General features: G+C 35.7%; 1 protein-coding gene across 1 annotated transcript in view; it reads right to left on the bottom strand.

Moving 5' to 3' along the window:
* The window catches only part of SEC63 (SEC63 protein translocation regulator), a 60,800-nt gene that overhangs the window by 14,790 nt on the left and 26,678 nt on the right, over positions 1-19,332 (bottom strand). The window contains exons 6-12 of the mRNA XM_005518253.3: positions 16,687-16,745; positions 15,901-15,951; positions 13,349-13,457; positions 10,798-10,892; positions 7,273-7,405; positions 6,028-6,120; positions 1,137-1,291 (exon numbers count right to left, since the gene is read on the bottom strand). Coding sequence (XP_005518310.1) covers positions 1,137-1,291; positions 6,028-6,120; positions 7,273-7,405; positions 10,798-10,892; positions 13,349-13,457; positions 15,901-15,951; positions 16,687-16,745 — 695 coding nt within the window. The remainder of the gene's footprint in view (positions 1-1,136; positions 1,292-6,027; positions 6,121-7,272; positions 7,406-10,797; positions 10,893-13,348; positions 13,458-15,900; positions 15,952-16,686; positions 16,746-19,332) is intronic.

The following is a 19,332-nucleotide window of genomic DNA, read 5'->3' as shown; positions in this document are numbered from 1 at the left end:
AAATGGGGTTTTTCCCCTATTTCATGGCAAACAGAGGTGGGACTATAACATAGCCAAAGTATTTGGTTTTTTACTTAGTTACAATGCATATGTCAAAAAATACATCTAAAATTGCTTATTTTCTCATATGTTCCCTGTCATTTAAGACTGGATTTAAAAAGTAAGTCTTTAATGATACCTGTAAGAGAATCTTTTACTTTATCCAAAGGATATGATTATTTGAATATTTCATGAACAAGCATCTTCAGAGAGGATTAAAAAAATGCAGTACCTAAGAATTCTTAGTCTTCACACTAACACAGAAGCATTTAAACACCCCCTAAGGCTGTAGCTAAAGCTAAACAAAATTTCCATCAGATAAAAATATTTTCAAGATTCATCCAAATTAACCACTGTAATACAACAATCAGAAAAGCCAACAGCTTCTAGTAGAAGCAAAGGGCTGCTTCTAACCAGGCACTCCCAGAAGATACACTAGACTCAAACAAAAAAACAAGTTTGAATGCAGAGTTGGTGAAACAGAGCGAAGAAACACATGCAGGTATTCAGACTAAACTATTCTTTTTCGTCCTGAAGTTCTACAAATACCAACACTTACCCAACTACAGTTATGTAACAAAAGCTTTATAAGACACACTTGCACACAAAGGAGCACAAAACCTGAAATGCTTCTCACAGTAACTGATTTTTTTTTTTCTTTTATGAACTGCTCTGTGTAAGCTTCCCATTTTCTATCAAACTACGTTAAGAATAATGTAAAGCCAAATAAGCCCCCACCATTCCCAGAAAAAAAAAAGTCCCAGTAGGATATTCCAGACACATTCTGGAAGAATATTAAATAAGAGATAGTTTTAACAAGAAAGAAACTGTTTCTGTTGTTTGTTAGGTCAACACAGACTGATCTTTTACACTTATTTACACTTAACAGATCTCTCATCCTAATTCCCACCTGCTGAGACTTTAAAGAAACCAAAAGCAGACAGAATACCCAGGAGTATTGTACTGAAGTCCTTAAAAATAAATCTATTTTTATTCTCTTAGTTAATTCATTACTTTGCTTCCTTAGCTTCGAATAGGTAAAAGAAGTAGCAGATAGCATTTTAAGAGGTTAAGAAGTGTCATTTGTATTTTTATACCTTTTTATGATTGGAAACTCTCCTCAGATTGTCCTCTTCAATGTGAGGCAGCTGTAAAAGGGGAGACTTGAACTGCTGGAGTCCCTGGACTGTCATCTGGGAAAGCTTCATGCAATTTTCCAAAGATCCCAAAGATGGAGCACGAAACTCCCTTTCTTGGGGAGAATGAAACAAACAACATAATTTTTAATTTTTTTTCTTCTTATACTTTTCCAATGTATACTTGTTTTGCAGAAAACCTTATTTCCAGTCCACAAGCAAAAGAAAGAGACATCTTAAAATCTTCAATATTATTAACTAGGCAGCCTTTTTACTCTCACTCCAGCCACACAGATCAGCAGACATTTTCTTCCCTCTATTTAGGATGTCAGAGCTGAACAGTAAGAAAGGGAAAGACTTTCCACCTAACATTGTCTCATGGAACAACTGCACAATTTATCTATGTAATTATTATAGACAAAAATTTCACCAATTTAGTTACAAAAAATGCAGCATCCAAACAAACTTATTTTATAGTTGTATGTTTTATGTATGTGTGTGTATGTGTTTAGTGTATCATTAATATTATTTACCATTAAACATTAATTTTTTATGATATAATACATTATTTATAATATTTTCACCTTGAGAAATGAACATATAGGCAGCAGCCTACCACATGCAAAAAGAAAACTATATTTATAAGTGGAGCTAAGAGAGCATACTATGTTAGAAGGCAGTAAGAAGAATATCAAATGCATGACTTTCATAAATGAACTTACTGGTTTAAAGGGGTGTCTGAGCAAATACCTATTTGACTTTTCTTTTAGAAATTACCTATAATTCTTTTCATATTTTAAAATACAAAAAGGCCTATATTCATAATTAAAATTATTATAAAGCAGACAAGGAAGTCTTAGCCAGAACAGAGTAAAAACAAAAAAAAATCCCAAAAAAACCCACTTAGCAGTTATTAATACTCATCCCATCTGCGAAGAAATAAAAAAGTAAAGCAGACACAAACTGCAACATAATTTTGTTTGACAACCATTCATTCATAAATAAAAATTTCTCATAAACACTGTTGAGAGAACTTGTTTCAGACCACTTATTAACTTGTTGCAAATTTCTAAGCAACTATGGAGGGCATAGTAACTGCACATGAAAGATCACTGCTCCCTCTGCTTCAGCTGCCCCTCTCCTCTTCAAATTGTCTGTTTCTGCACTAATTACACCAAGCTATAAATATCACCAGCTGTCAAATCAAATTACATGGAAGGATGTGTGACAATTATATGCAATGCAAAGAGAAATATAACACACAAATGGAACTACCTAGCTAGACAGGCAGGTAACTAAGAAAGATATAACTGACCTTTCAAAAAAAAGTAGTAATGAAAAGATTAATGTCCAACCAAGTAACACTAAATTTACCTTCCATTTTACCTAGCTTCCAACTCCCCTGTAATTTTTTTGGCTGCTGCTGCTAAGGAAAGTCACAGGATTTTTTTTTTTAAGTTAAAAAAACACACTGCAAACCAAGTCAATAAAAGAATCCTAAATAATCTCTGACAAACTGTCTTTTGCAGGAAATTCACCTAGAGCTTTGAGACCACAGAGCACTAGTCAGAGTAGAAAATATCGTCTTTCTTAAAGGATTGACTCATCATCCATATGACAGTAGAAAAATATTTTGAAGTTGGAAAGTATTATCTTGGTTTCCTGAAAAGAACACAGTATTCCCTGAGAGTGAACTTGAGGACAGCATAGCTTTTAACATCCCCCAAATGCCCCTACCATAAAATTAATATCATTTCTGTACCTATTTTGACAGCTTCTGATTGTCAAATTGCACAATACACAACAACCTTTAATGTAAGGTTATGAAACTGACCAAAAATATAGAATCATAAAATAGTTGGTGTTGACCTCAAACATCATCTGGCTCCAAGCCCCTGCCTTGGGTAGGGACACCTTCCAGTAGACCAACTTGCTCGAAGTCTCATCCAACTTGGCCTTGAACACTTCCAAGGATGGGGCATTCACAGCTTCTCTGGCAACCTGTGCCAGGGCCTCCCCATCCTCACCAGCGAATAATTTCTTATCTAAAACCACCCTCTTTCAGTTTAAACCAAACATATAACAAACCCAAATTTAAATGCAAATGCTAGTTACTTGTGAGGGACTGGCATACACCTGGGTTAAGACACCACCTCTTCATTACACTGCAGCTTCCAACCTGAATTAAGGAATGAGGTTTGACTGGACAGCTGAACGGATGCTTAACTTCTGCAGACACTTACTGCACCACATCCCATGTTTTTGGCAGCAAACATCTCGCTTGGCAGCTATCTACTTATACTTAAGGATGATCTCAAGGAAGCCATGGAAATAATTTCCACCTGCTGATTCCCAGGTAACAGTTAAATTGCCACAGAACAATGGTTGCAAGCAAGGGATGCCACAAATCAAAGCTAAGTGCCAAGATTGAGAAGATTCATATCAAGTATCTTTCTTCAAAAGACATGATTACAAGGTAAGCATAAATTGCTGCAGGCATTTTTAAGCTTCTAACAGTAACAACATTTCAGAATATTTGAAAGACAGGAACGCAGCACAAAATTAGGCTTCTCATCCCACTATTAATTTAGGTTGCACAAAGTATGATTTGTCCCCAAAATATTTCTTTTGATCGTATTAACACATGCCATTACCTTTGTACTTTCATGGAGCCAGCACTGCTGAAAATCTATGACTAACTGTAGCATGTGATCCTTTTGTGTACTGCGTCAAGGGTGATTTAAGTGAAAATTAAAACTAACCCCAAAATCAATCGCAGTTAAGTTTTAAGCCACTTAAAATTATGGTGACAAATACAAACTTAAGTAAAGCAGTCTCTTAAAAATTTCAATACCTAACTTCAATTTTATTAATCTTAAAAAACCACAAAACCAAACCAATGCCACCTTTACAATTTCCAGTTGTTTCCCAGGGCAACACAGTTCTCCCTACGTGCACAGTTCTCAAAAACAGGGTCAATGCATCACACTTGCTAAATAAATAGTAAGTAGTAAAAACAGTGACTTCACTTTAGACCAAAGACCAAAATTCTGAAACTATTAACTTTGAAATCCCCAATTTCATTATTGTTGGCTGTTAACGGGCAACTGTTGGGTAATACCTTCTCTTTAACACCATGTGCTGAGAGCACGGGCATGGAAACAAGAGGAAATGTTTGGTTGTTTGGTACAAATTTCTGGCTACTGCCACTTTCAAACTCTGGAAATAATTTTTAGAGAAACTAATTTTTAAAGAAGTTAGAGAAATACCAGACAAGTCCTCAACTATACCTATGATACATACCTACTTTTTTTCAAATCTAGGGAAGCAATTTATACTGTACATAATGACAGCTATAAATTCTTTTACAAAATGATTTAGGCTGGAAGAGATAATGATAATCTCTGGAAATTGTTAGTGGTAGAGGTTGTTCAGATTTGGTTTATAAATAACCATTTCATATGCTAATAGAAAATTAGTTTACACCACTGTATTTCAAAATATCTCCTTTTCTTTTAGTTTAAGTTAAAACCTAAAGTTCTGGGAACTTAAAAGCAATTTATTAAGAACAATGCATCTATAAATGTTTATTTTACTGTCAAATTAAGAAAGTATCTCTATGCATATTCAGAACTAGAGGAAAAGAATGCAGCTACCTCAAGATCATTTAAGTTGCAAAGTATATCATGCACTCTGTTGAGTATCTTATTTCAGCTTTTACCAGAAAGACTATAGGTGTTTCTCATTTTTCAAAGACTTCCAGTTCTGTTGCATAAAAAAAGCTTCTGCCTGTGTTATTTTGGTTGCATTTTGCAAAAGAGAAAACAACTATTTGCTAATTGACTAATATATACATAGGCCATCTAGGCCATCTTAAAGGTATTTTTCAGAGCCTTGAAGTATTTTACAGTATCTGGAAGGTTCAGGTATTTTTTATAAAACACTATCCAAATTTTAAAAAAATAATCTAAGCTAGCACACAACATCCTCATCTACTCACATCCCCTCTCACATTTTATTTTGTTATGGAGCACAATTTCTAGCACCACTTGGAATAGTTCTGGGCAATATCTTTCCCAAACCCATTCTTACTAGGAAGCTATCAATGCTCATTAAAGGAGTTTTAGTCTAGTAAAGATCAGCCAGTAGGTATTGTTTGATAGCAAAATAATGGTCACTAGTTTGACATAAAAAAATGATAATGTTTGGTGCAATAAAGGAATGATATCCAAGTCTTTGCTTCCTTACACTGCAAGGAACCATCTTCTGAGTAACTGCCTTTTTACAGTGGAAAGAAAAATGCTTAAATACTCTATTTCAATTAAATTATAATGTCTATGGCAATTACAGCTAAGTACTTGCCCCTATAAGCTCAGAATAAAAGTACATAGCAGGCTAAAGAGCACAGAATTCTGATACGGAGAAATATGAGAAAGAAGGAATACAAAGAAATAATGGCAAGGAAATGATCTAAAAAACAAGAGGCACTCAGGAGAGAAAAAAACCGTAGAAGTGCAAATGGAAAGAACACAAGTCTTATATTAAATGCTTTGCTACTGAAAATGAACCACATCTTCAAGAAAAGATTTTCAACTGCAATTAAGGAGAAACTTTAATTGCAAAACTTACAATCAAAACAGATACTCAAGATTTCAGAGCAGAGCTTGGCAGCAGCAACAGTATTTCAATTCTCAAAATAGAGAACTTTCTCATTACAGGAAAAAGAGCAAAAGCACATTTAGGCATTTCTAAATATCACAGGTTATGTTTCCCACAAGAACCAAAGTCTTTGTGAAGCACCACAGTGAAGAAACATATTTACTGGTTTTAATTATACAGCTTCTTTACTTACCTTCCCTGCTTCGAGCCATTATTATTAGTTGGCAGATCACATTAATCATTTCTTGAAGTAGTGCAGGACTCTTCTTAAGGATAAACTGCTGATCTGCAATATACAACTGGCTGCAATTATTGTACTACTTTTAGGAAAAACAATCAATTCAATGAACTGGGTCATTTAATGACAAGATCTTCACTTATATTCATTCTTGTATTACGGCAAAAATGCCACTTTATTATCACTGACATATCCATCTGTAACATTCCTTAAAAAAAATCAGGCAAATGCAAGCACTAAGAGGAAACAAATCTTGTATACCAGCTTCCACACCAAAGGAAACAATACTTATTAGATCCATCTAAAAAGAAGCAACAGGATGTCATAGACAATTTACCAGTCATAGTAAAATCACATGAATTCTTTTGGTAACCATAGGTTAAAACCAGGACTTTTAATTTTAAGTGAAACACCAGTTTTGCAAAAAAACATTATTTGCAAGGTATCAACTTCTTTTGAATGCAGATCTGTGAAATTCTAAGTACAAACAGTAACTTAAGTAAAGGAAAGGTAAGGTATTTTTCATGACTTTTAAAAACTGATTGTTTTTCTTTTGAAAAGAACTGGAAAATTTGAAGCAAAGTATTTTTCCTGGTTTGTTGTTTTTGTTTTTTTTTTTTAATTTCCATTAAAATGTAGAACATCTCAACTTTGCTGGTCAGCCTAAAACTATGGCTTTCATGGCTGAAACTTAAGAAATGCATTTAGAAACGTTTTGGTTTGGATATTTATAAGTACTAAAAATTCCAAAACACAAATGGAAGCTCACAGGTAACTGATTTTTAAAGTTCTAATCTTGTCATCTTTACTTCACACAGTGGGCTAAAAATCTCCAAAAACAAACACACATGGAAATGCTATAGAGAGCAGCATTATCCTGATCTTGGATTTCTTTGCTCTGAAAAGCAAATATGCTTCACATTTAACATTTTATTCTATTACAAAAATAAAAAACAATTTATCTAAGCCATATTTGCAGCCAAAAGCCTTAAAAAGTAAAATGTCGGTATTGCAGGGCTGTCAGGAGAGTGGGTAAATGCTAAGTAAATTCTCCAAAGGGTCATTAAAGATGAAAAACTAAGCAGCCTGCATAGAGACTATTAAGCAGATATCCATTCAACTCTTTATAGGACAAGAATCAAAAGTACTGTAGCATGCAGCATCTTGCTCCATTTCCAGTAATACACTATTAGGGATTACCTTCTTCAAGGACCTCAGGAACTTGCATCCGGGCAAGATGAGTCAACAGCAGAACTCTGGCTTTCAGACTGTAAGGGTAGGTGAGAGGAGGCTCATTCTTCTTTAAATTTATGCCACCAATTTCTCTGATTAGCTAAAATTAAATAGTTAAACACAAACAGCTATTTTATTGCTAAAGACAAGCAAATACAGGAGAACAGTCCACAAGGGAAAAAAAGCATGTTCACAAAAGCAAGAGTTTTAAGAAACTTTTCCTTGGAATTTTCTATAGAGATGAGCATTAGCCATTTTTATTCAAAACCCAGCTCCAAAAAGTTAAAAAGTGTCTTTTTATGCCTTTTTTCAATGTGAGAACGACAGGATTGTAAAGATTTGCTCGCAAGAAACTTGTCTTATGTAGTGTTAAGTGACAGATAAATATTTTTACTATCTGATTTTATTGCCAAGGTTTACTAGATTCGACCATATTTCTAAGGCATTTACACCGAATTTAATATACACAAGAAATAGCATCACCTTGAGACCTTTCACCCATCTAAAACACAGCAAACTTCCCTAGGAATAATTTCAGATAAAACAGGAAGGAGATTTACAAGCCTGAAATCTCTGGTAGGCTGAAGATCAATGTCATGGTTTTAAACCAGTAACTAAAAAAATTATTTATTTCTTGCTGTGAGATATGGATTAGAACAAGAGCAAAACAGGCTTAAAACTTAAAAGGAATAAAGACAGTTTATTAACAAATTACAAGAATAAGAACACCAGAATAAACTTCCAGAAAACCCTTTTATCTCTCACTACTTGACCATTTCTTTGTACACATGACAACATAGAGACAAAAACCTTTAGAACTTTGGTGGTCAAAAACAGTCTCAAATTTTTGCTACAGTCTTTTTACCAGTCTTGGTAGAGAAACAGAAGTCTCTTTTTGTTAACCTATGGAGTTTCTCACAAGAAAACTATTTCTGTTATAGTTTTCTATTGCTCTGATGTCAGCTGCCCGGAAATCTGTCATCAGATCTTCACCTCTCATTTCACATCACATTGAGGTGTGTATGGGCCATGAGTCTAGGGATGTCATTTTAAGGATAAGTCATTCAAAGGCAAAAGTCTTCTTCATCTGTCTCTGTGAGCTTTCCTGGAAAACAGTTCTCTCATTGCCCCCAAGGCTTCAAAATCTTCGCTCTACTCAGTTCCAGCACCTCACTGTATCACAAGTACTCTCTCTTTCGCTCAAAATCCACACTTTGAATACTCTATTCCTCCCAATACTCTGTCATGAATTAAAGGAGTCTTTTTAAACTACTATTGTCTATCTCTATAGCTTTAACAGAAAGATATTTCAGCTGTAAAGCATCTTTTTATTCTCTCTTTCTTATTTAAAACTTACCCCATGACAATCAAGTATTTTAACTTATTTATAAACCACACCAACTTGAAAAAAGCGTGGTGATCTTTACTCAGGATGACCTTTCTTGATCCCCACAGGACCAAGACCCACACTTCAAACAGGTCTGAGTAACAGTAGCTCAGAAAAGGTAGCATTAGCACATGGCCCAGAAGCTTCACTTTTTAGCTCAAGAAGTTACCTGAGGAGAGATAAAAATTCCAAAATCTCTAGACAAAAAGAGAACTTTGGGTATCAACAGCTAAGCTACACAAAGCTTTGACCAGTCTTTCCCCACACTTGGAAAAAAAGATCTTCTGACAAGAAGTTTCTTATAAGCACATCCTGGTATAACCCCAGATAAAGAGCAGTAAAACTTAGAAAAGAGAATTCTGTGAAGAAATGGGAACACTGATCATGGCCCCAGAAGCAGGATACACTAGCAGAAGTTATTAGCAATACCCTTCTGTACTGATGCTTCAGTGAATTGCTCTGTAATATAGTCAGAAAAAACCACAGATGACACTGAGTACTGGACCTTTAGAAAGGGAACAAAATCTGTCATAAAATGCAAAGTCATGCACTTGCATACTAACAAGAACTGCAGCTAGCAAAGATGGGAACCCGTTAGCTGAAAAAGAGAGATACCTAAGTTGGGGAAATTCTGAAAACTGACTGATCCCACCCTAGCTGTACTAAGCCACCATATAAAACAGCTGTGGAAAAGAGTATGCTGAAAGTCATTCCCTGCAGACATACAGAGACAGTACTGCCACCAACTAAGGCACTGTTAAGGCTCAACATAGAATACTGTGGACAATTCTAAGCAGATAAAAAATAATGTAAAATTTAGAAGTCTATCAGCTGGGAACAGTACCCTGTTCAGCACATAGGAGGAGGAGCAAAATGAGCCTTTTGGAAAAGAGAGGAATGAAAGACAGCAACTTTTCTAGTTTTGCAAAATAAATACAAAAATATAACGAATAGGCTATTGCTTCTGTCTACAGATGCATAAGGATATACACAGCAATAATTGGTTAGACTCCAACCTAGTGATGATAAAAGCCAAGGGTATAAATTGGTCACAAACAAGACTTCTAATCACTAGAACAGCAAGTTCTGGAACAGCTTCTCAGCAGGATATGGTTTACAGAAGGCTTGACTGCCTTGTAAATAATGAATGATTAAATGTAAAAGGCCTTGCAGAATGCTAGTGCTGGCAACAGTGTGGGTGAAAAACCACTGATCAAGGTGATCTTTTCCAGCCTTTTGCTCCCATTGCTGAAAAACCCCACTTTACCACAATTCCATCTTCTACTCAAAGTCCACAACATGATAAAGAATTTGTAAAAGAGACAAAGATAATTATGTAAAAGAAAATAGATGGAGATACTTCTCACATTTAGGTCACATTTAAAACATGAAAATTGAATTGTGTGCATGCAAAGGTTAAATCTGTGAGACTATTTCCTCCTCTTTTTGCCAACTCAAAACATCTTCATTGAAGCATTTTGTACAGTATGCTTTAAACTTCTTAAATCAAAGTGTCAGTTTCTGATAAATAAGATTTCCTAAAACTCGGCCAGTAAAAACTATTTGTTGCAGTAAGCATTTATGGCATTTCTGATGCCATGGGAAACACTGAATAGAAATTAATATAAAAGGCAATCAGAGGGGAAGAGATATTCATGGAGGAATCTTCACTATATTTAAATATCTTACTAATTCATTGGATAATAATTTTGTTTTACTGTTAACACACTCAACCAGATTTGTGTTAATGATTTAAAAGAACATCAAATGTTGATCACCTCTTTATCTCAATACTCAAAATTTTTAAGGATTAACACTCTAATTTTGTATTTACTTTACCCTTCCCCAAAAGCCCAATGCAGCAGCCTATGTACCAAACCAATTACATTTAAAATAAGCATTAGCACCATTAATGCTATCTTTTCTTTTAAAAAAGTTTAAATCAAGTCTAGCTTCCAGCTCCTATTTCTGGAGGAATACAGTTGCCTCTCTACAAAGTTAATCCCTGAAGAACTTGAATTCTGTCAGCTGGTCACCCAGAAGCATCACCATCACCCCTCCCTTCCCTTGAAGGGGTCAGTTAAACTTCTCTTGACATAACTGACCTGAGGTATCTGGATGTTGTCTGCTGGTCTGCTTGTCGCATCTTTATTGTACTGAGGATCAAACTCAGATGCCCCTGCTAAAACCATGATAAGCCCTGCAAAGATAATTGGAGTCAGACAAAGAAAATGTCAGCATGCTAATACACCAAATGATTTGTTCAGAACCTTCAACCATAAAACTTCCTCCCATTCCTCCCCCAATAACCATGAATGTCCATGTTCTCCACTTAATGGATCAGTTACCACTGCCACAGGGCAAAGGAGGCAGGAATCAATGTCTGGCGCAAGACAAAAGAGATCATTCAAGGCTCAATTTTGCATGGTATCAAGTCCAGTATTTGACACTTAATGTCTTGAAAAAAACATAATTAGACTTCATTAGGACTAGCAGACACCACTGCACAGCAGTTTGACTACTTTTGTATGCTCACAAAACCATTCCTCCCAGCAACCCATGTGCCTGCAGCAGCACCACAATATGTATGGAAGAGGGAGGCAGGAAGGATAAAATTTCAACTCCATTTTCTGTTCAGTCAGCACAGGAAATTCACCCAAAAATTCTTGTAGTTATTAGAAAAAAAGTTCAATAAATAATCTTGTAAACAAATTGCACAAAGATGTTGGACTGGTCTTTTCTTAATGTGTTTAGGAAAATCCATATTACCACAAAATGTTCTGTAGTGTAATTAAAATGAAAGCCCTAGAGAACTGGGTATTTTAATCCCATTGTGAGCTTCCTGCTCATGAACATAGCAGACCTCTCAGCCATAGATAATCAGAGAGAGCTCTCAGGATCATTTTCCAGCTAAAATAACTTCTTCAGCAGAAATTACTCAAGCTTCCTTCTTAAATTTTGAGCAAGTGCTCTTCTGAGCAAGTCAAAATTATTTTTGCCTACCTGCAGTGCCCAATGAATTCAAACTACTAACAATAGTAGTCAACAGGAGTCAAGCTCCCTGAGCATCAATTTTCATTTCCATGCTCAAATATCTATTCACTTCCTCAGCACAGCATATTTAAGACTTTCAGATGACTATAAATATCTTTTTATTATTTAAGATCGACAACTGTAAATCTTCAGGAAAGGAGATTCTGAAAGTTTGTTTGTCCTGAAGCTTGAAAAAAAATACCTTAAAACAAGGCAAGTCATGCCGATTTGTCTCATCATTCCCCTAACCTGGTTTGGTTACATTTGTGGACACTGATATACCACACCACAATGGAATTCACAACCAAGCAAAAGCCTTACCTGATGGTTTGTCTAAGCCACCTCAGCTGCACCTTAGTTTTCATTCAGACTGCAAAACAGAACTCAGTAGAAAAAACTGACCTGTCTCTGAGCCTGAAACTACCTAGAAGTGGAAAGGCCTTAAATAAGGCCACTTAAACCTAGAGTTAACATTTTAACCAATCTTTAGGAGGGACAAGGCAAGCCTCAAAGCTGGGTTCTCAGCAAGGTTCAGTGTGAAACAAACTGCTGTTAAGTCTGAAGAAAGACAGTGATCTCTCTAAACTTCTAAAGTCTCACCTACTCTCTCTTTTCTCACCTAGCTGGAGATAGGAAAAAGCATAAGAGTATGACAAAAGAGAGTATAAACCAGTCTGAACTAATCCCACACACAAACCCATGTATCCTGTGAATAAAAGGGTAATATCTTTCCATACTCTTATTCCCTACATCATTTGGAACATCTGTGGAGCATTTCTGCTCTGTAGGAAAAGGATGGATCAAGAGCAGATTTCAGCAATCATCCAGCAAATTTAAAGCTGAAAAACAGTATAATTCAAAGGAGTAAGAAAATTTATTTATGAACCCTTTTTTAGAAGGTTTTGGGGGTTCTCCTATTCATCTTTTCAATTGTTCTGAGCATGCAATTTAGTTAAATCCAATCTAGAACTAAATAGTACTGTGCAATTCTTCAAGCTCATTCCAGCCCCAAACTTAAAAATACAATTTTGCACCAACGAAATACATCTACCGTTTTCCCCAGAAAAAAATGAGGGGGGTTATTCATTTAAAATCAGGGAGTAGGCAAGAAAAGTAAGTATATTGAAAGCTACAAAGAAGTAACAAAATAACATAAAATTGATAGCAAATTTTTTTAACAGAAATGTAGCTCTCTGTTCTAACATCCAAAGCCAAGAAATGCTATTTCATTCTTTATGCATATAAAAATTTTATGAAGCCCCTAAAAAAATTCCAAAGCCTGATTTTTTTACACTAACAGATAGAGAGAGGTTGGCTCCTACTGGCAATTGAGGGCTACAGGTCAGCATGTTTTTCCCAACACACAATAAACCTTTTCCTTTCTCTTTTTTCTCATGCATAGATAGATATAAATATAGATCTATAAAATTCCCTCTCCCAAACATTTAAGTCTTCTTACAGAGTATTCTTCACCTGCAATGGAATTAAGTTTTAAAAACACTCTAAAGGAACCAGAAGCATTACTTTAACCTAATTAAGGCCTATAAAATAGAAGTATTTTAATGTCAGCAGACTGACACTTCCAGATGAACACATCTACAGTTCAAGATGCCTTTTACTTACGTTTCATGTCCATGTTCCGGGTTTTATAGACAAAATATGTATATATTTGAGTTGTCCGAATCAGAATCTGATCTCCACTGTATCGTATTGATCGGTACCACCAGGAACCCTGAAATATTCAACAAAAACAGACTGATATCAGCAACAAGGAAGCATCAGAACAGCCACAGTGCATGACCTCATGTCTGTGAACTACTAGGTAACTCAGCCCAACTGGTATTATCTGTGTTGAGGTGAACTGAATTTTAGAAAGGAGCAGGAAACAAAATATATTTGCTGACACAAACTTTAATAGCACACTGATAAATTCATCTGAGAGAATCTAACGTTAAACACTTTTAAGTGACCTCTAGCCAAGAGAAATTTTCCCCAGCACATACACCTGCACAGATATACACTGCTTGGTTTATTTTTGGTGTTGTTTTAATAAATCCACTAAACAGTAAATTTACTCGATTTACCACTTTCTATGTATGATGTGGTAACTCCTTACAGTGCAGCTCAGCATTCAAATCTAGTTTAGGCAGGCTTAAGACCAAACCAAGAACAAAGAGATTTCTTTCACTATGAGAAAATTTGCAAAACTGTGCTTTATGTCACCTGACCACAAAATGCTTTTCAGAAGGGGAATCTGGAGCTGAATTAAGAATTAAGCCATACACCTTCAGGTTGACAGAAGAAGAGCCACACACTGATAATTGCCTAATTAGCATTACACCAGTGACTCAGACTATGGAACTCACTCTACACTGGTTGTACTCTCTAACATATTTTCAGAAAAATGGTGTGCTGGGTTATAAACTGCAATCTGTTCATTAAACTCCTCCCTGTAAGCAGAGCTCATTTAACATAAGAAAACACATCAAAGATACTCCTCAATCTACTGTGAAATTTACTGTCAGTGAAGAGCAACAAGCAGTAAAGTAGTAAGTGTTGCTTACTACTATTAGTTTAATAATAGTGAATTCCCCCACTATGGAAAGGTTTTTGCAACCTACTTAATTATTTGGGAAATACTCTAGGACTGGCTCCAACAAGTTTTTTAATAAATTAGGTTTGATTCCTCCATAAATAGATGAATGCTAACACAAAATAATACACAACTTTCTACAAGGTTTTTCTGCATAAAAAAATGAATTACAATCCCACATTTACCAATTAGTTGTACAAGAACAGATATTGGAAGAAAAATGTAACAAGCCAGTGAAAGCCTACATGAAAAAGGCTGCCCTAACTGCTTCTGCAGATACAGATCCTGTCTCTTGCCTCATGTATAGGACATTATTTAGGTCAGTGGAAGTCTGGAAAGAACTACTTATCAGTATTATCCTTTTTCATTAATCTGGATTCAAAGGGTGGAAGTAGCCTTACTTTATTTTAGATGCCCATCAAACACACGATGACTGCACTGTAGTTAAGTTCACCTTCTTTATTAATTCATGAAAGAGAAGCAGACCCATTAAAGGCATGAATTATCTTGTATGTCTACTTTAAAATGAAATGATAAAATAATTTTCTCCATAAAAATGACTATTCCTCTTCACTGACTTATAAAAGAAATTTACAGTGACAAGTCTGAAAATACAAGTCTACATCTGGTATGGAGAAAGAAGAGGCAGAACATTTTTTCTGTGCTCAAAACATTTCTTTGTATCAGCAGCAAGGTTGTTTTCCTTTCACTTCAGCTATGATAAAACTGGTGTAAATCACAAAGTATGTGTATACAAAAAAGCATCAACTGAATCCTAAAAGGAAAGGCATGAAAAATTTTTGCATCCTGGATTTTAGACTTTTGATTCAACCATTTGTTTAAGTCAGCACATCTAATCTTCTAAACTAGATTTTCAATTACACAGAAAGACTCAAAGGGAAGGGATAATGTCTCTCTGAGTCTCAGCACACACTGATGCAAGCAATGAAAATCTTCTCAAGAACATGAGGGGTTTTTGGTGTGAGTGTTCTAAGTCTTGGTTCATGCCACACCCCAAATACACAACCACTGGCTAAGGGATATGGTTCAAAAGCGATACTGTAGGGCAAACCTGAGCCCTGAAATAACACTCACCCACCAATTGATTCCTGACACAAAGCAATGTCAAGGGCAGACATCTCATGGTGTAGAGAAGATGAATAAAAACTGAAGTTATGAAAACAAAGGCAGCCAAGAAAAACCAAATCAACCACCTGCTCCACCTGCAGTAATCATTCTAGCACCACCAGCTAGAGACATCTCAGTCTTTACTATAACACCACTGAATATCCTCTTGAGCTCATCACCTCATTAATTTTCTTAAGAAGCTACAAGACAAATTACACAGCTTAATAATTCTTGTGATATCCAGTATTTCCCCTGAGTCCGCTCTCTATCATGGCATTGCATTTTTCTGGAAACTCTACAGCAGCTACACTTTTTTCACAATAAAAGAAAACACTACCTTTTTAAAAATCAGCTCACTTGCGCTCTCTATGAAAGGCAAGAATGAGAACTCTGTGTCTAAGAAAGCTTTGTTTACAACTTGGTTACAGAGAGTAAAATATTAGATACTACTTACCACAACAACTGGAAGAATAACCATAAATGCTAATGCATACACAAACAACACCTACAGAAAAAATACAAAACATACTTTATTAGATACTGTGGCTATTTAATACCACTCTGGTTTAATTTTTATTCTAAAATACAGTCAAGTAGTGCTACCACAAGATTACTAAAAATTATCAGAAGCTTATTGCATAGTAGCTGTCATTATTTCTGAAGAGCAACTTACAAGTAATATAACTACGTATAGCTTAGATAAGGAGTGTCAGTTTAGTGTGATTCACATATGAATCAGCTTAAATGATTCACACACTGTCACAGGTCAGTTTCTTTAATAATTAAAAAGTTAGCAGCTAAACTGTGATGCAGTGGACAGACAAAAGAAATCAAGTGGTTAAGAAAAATACCTCGCAGCAATAAATACAACAGGAAAAACACTTAGATACTGTATGATTCAAGCATCACTAACAAACCAAATGGAACTAGAGAAATCCAGCCTGCGGCTCTAAACGTGTTTCCTTGCAAGAGTGAACATACTCTTTGTAGCAGGGGTGACCACATTAGAGCCTCATTGTCACTGGAATGAGATCCATCCAAACATACTCATACTTTACTCTCAACAGGAAGATTTAAGCTACTCTAACACTCATGACTCCTGAAACTTGCTCCAAAGATGTGCACTTGGACCAAAGTATTAATGTGTTTGACTAAAAATATGCAGTATTAAGCAAAGAGGTTTTTTTCAAAAACACTTGAAAGTTCACCTTGAAATCTTGAGCTAAGTAAGCTGACTCACCAAAATTGAATTTTTCTGATCCACAATCCAAGCTGGCAAAGCTATACCGAAGCTTGTAGCTGTATGATGAAATAAAAGAAATTCACTATTAAATATTGAGAAATGTTTTTAAAGTCACATTATGTTTATCAAAGAAACAAAATCACCAAGCCACAAAAAACCCATTCATGTTTATTACTTCAGTAAGCAAAATTTAAACAAATATAGCAAAATCAAACAACAAATTAGAAATATGCCAAGTATGCAATGACAGAACTTAAATCCAACACCTGAAATACCAAATATTTTATCTTAACATATTGCAATGAAATAGCTAGGCAAGATTTATTTTTAGATATATGTATATATATATATGTATGCATGTATATAAAAATTCCACAGATTGGAAGGTTTATGAGTTTTGCATTGCAGAGTTTTCAGCAGTTTAAAAACATATAGTTAAGTAAGCAAATGAACTGCAAGAAAATGGTCTGAGCAAATTATTTCTATGGGAAGTTCTATTGGTTTGTCCCTCTAAGAGAATGTTCTAAGCTGTAAACACAAAACCCTCTGTCAGTTCAAATTTCTGTGTGACTGGTAAGAAAGAAAGAGGAACATTTCTCATTTCAAAAGAAGTCAGGCTACAAAAAATAGAAGACATGATTCTCTAACATCTCCAGCATACAGATCTGAATAGAAAGTAGCATAAAATAGCTTTTCAGACACAGGCAGCAATAAATTAAATTTTGCAAACACTATCTTATCCCAATACTGAGAGTTCTATGAAATCAACAGGGGGAAGAAAAGAAAGTATGACTAAGATCTCTAGCACCTGCTTTAAAGAAAAACAACATGCTTTCCTTAGTACTAGCAGTTACCCATGAAGAGCAATGCCTTAAAAAAGGATGGGCTAGGACCCCTATGAAGTTAGGCGCTACACTGATGCCATCTCCAACAGATTGTGACAGCCATCAATTCAGATAAACAGTTTTTATGCACAAGCCTAATGCGGCTTCTCGAAGTTGAAAATTACTATTTCTTGAGTCTCCAATCAAACATCTGACAAGCCTGACCACACCTCAGCCACAGGAGTTCAACCAGATGATACTCAGTGAATTTACCATTAAGTTACAGGAAATGCCTTGCTCTGGAGAAGTAAGATCTCCAGACTCTAATCTGTTAATGACTACAGATTTTTAGAAGAATCTATTAAAAATCTGTCTTTTACTGATGGAATAAATTTCAGTTTACTACAATATTTTTGACCTTTAGGATTGTATCCTCAAATTGTTCCAGGAATAGAAGTAACTCAGTAAAAAGCTCTTTCTCTTCTGGTCTGAGAGTCTCCTTGACCCCACTCATGCTCATTGAGCTGAAACACCAGCAAATACCAAGGGGAAAGAAATAGGCTTTAATTATAAGGCACTTTTTGTAGACTACCTTTATACTCTTCAGATCCCACTCACCTGCTTGTAAACAGTCTTTGAATGATTTTGCATTTACTTTTAGTAAAGGAGCAAGTCATGCAAATGCAAAAATGTTTGTTTGTCTGCCTCTGGCCTCACACTGCCTCAGCTGGATAGAGAGGAATGCTGCTCTCTGCTCCTCTGTGCTGGCCACACAGGATGGGATGTACCATCAAACCTGGCTGGGCATGTCTAAGCCCAGATGTGCTTCATATCTCAGCCCAGAAAACACCTCTATGAGGGACTGTATCTGTCCTTTGTCTATACAGAACTAGAAGACTAGAGTACATAGCTCAGATACGTTTTTACACCATGGATATACAAATAAAGAGAAGATGAATTTCACTGAATTCGAAAGCCCCTCACACTTTAATGTGGAACAAGGTTAGACAATAGAGAGAGAAAATTCAGGGACTTTTCCCACCCTTCAGATGTCTCAAACAATAATGAGAGGTCCAGAAATAAACCAGAGAATTCTAATTCCACTGGAGCCTGAGGTAGAGTTTTCAGAAGAGCAGGAGGCTTAGCACTCACAGTATGAACTGCTAGCCTGCCAAAAATCATTTAATTTTGCCCTCTGGGAATCCAAAATCTCTTAGGTTTGTGAATACAATCACTAAGCCAGCCAAGGATCTTTGTGCCTTATCAAGTTTTGGCTGAGTTTTCTTCTGAAGTCACAGCTTCAGGTCCATTCAAGGACACTGACACAACTGCCTAACTTCAAATCCTATGCCTTGTCAACACTAAGCGAGTAGCTTATGGATATGAAAAACAATTTACCCTCCAGAAAGGTCCTAGGAATGCTATTAAAATTTATGGTACCATTTTGCTGATATTGTGACAGCATTTCTGAAGAAAGATTTTATCTGTATTTTGTAGCAAGAGGGACAGAGACCTCTTATTTGCCAAGCAAAGGAAGCAGTAGAAGCTAAGAGCTGATAGAAATCCGTTATGCTATAAAACACAGCAATTAAAGAATTTAGTCCTCTTTAATCCATCAGAAATGCCTTTGTCAGATTGATATAGTTGACGAAGATGTTTTTTGAAGGAAGAGGGAAGATTTTATTTCTTTGAAATACCAATACAAGGGCTGGGGTTGGTTTTTTAACTTTAAAAATTAATGTCCTATGTTGGGTGGATATAATTCAGAAGAATTTACAGCACAGATGATAGAGTACCCTCATGTCATCCTGTCACTTCA

The sequence above is a fragment of the Pseudopodoces humilis genome, chromosome 3, assembly GCF_049639895.1.
Source record: "Pseudopodoces humilis isolate 2021_Gansu_Grassland_sample_001 chromosome 3, ASM4963989v1, whole genome shotgun sequence".
Taxonomy (NCBI): domain Eukaryota; kingdom Metazoa; phylum Chordata; class Aves; order Passeriformes; family Paridae; genus Pseudopodoces; species Pseudopodoces humilis.
The sequence above is the reverse complement of the archived record's forward strand: the minus strand, read 5'-3'. Positions and strand labels throughout refer to the sequence as shown.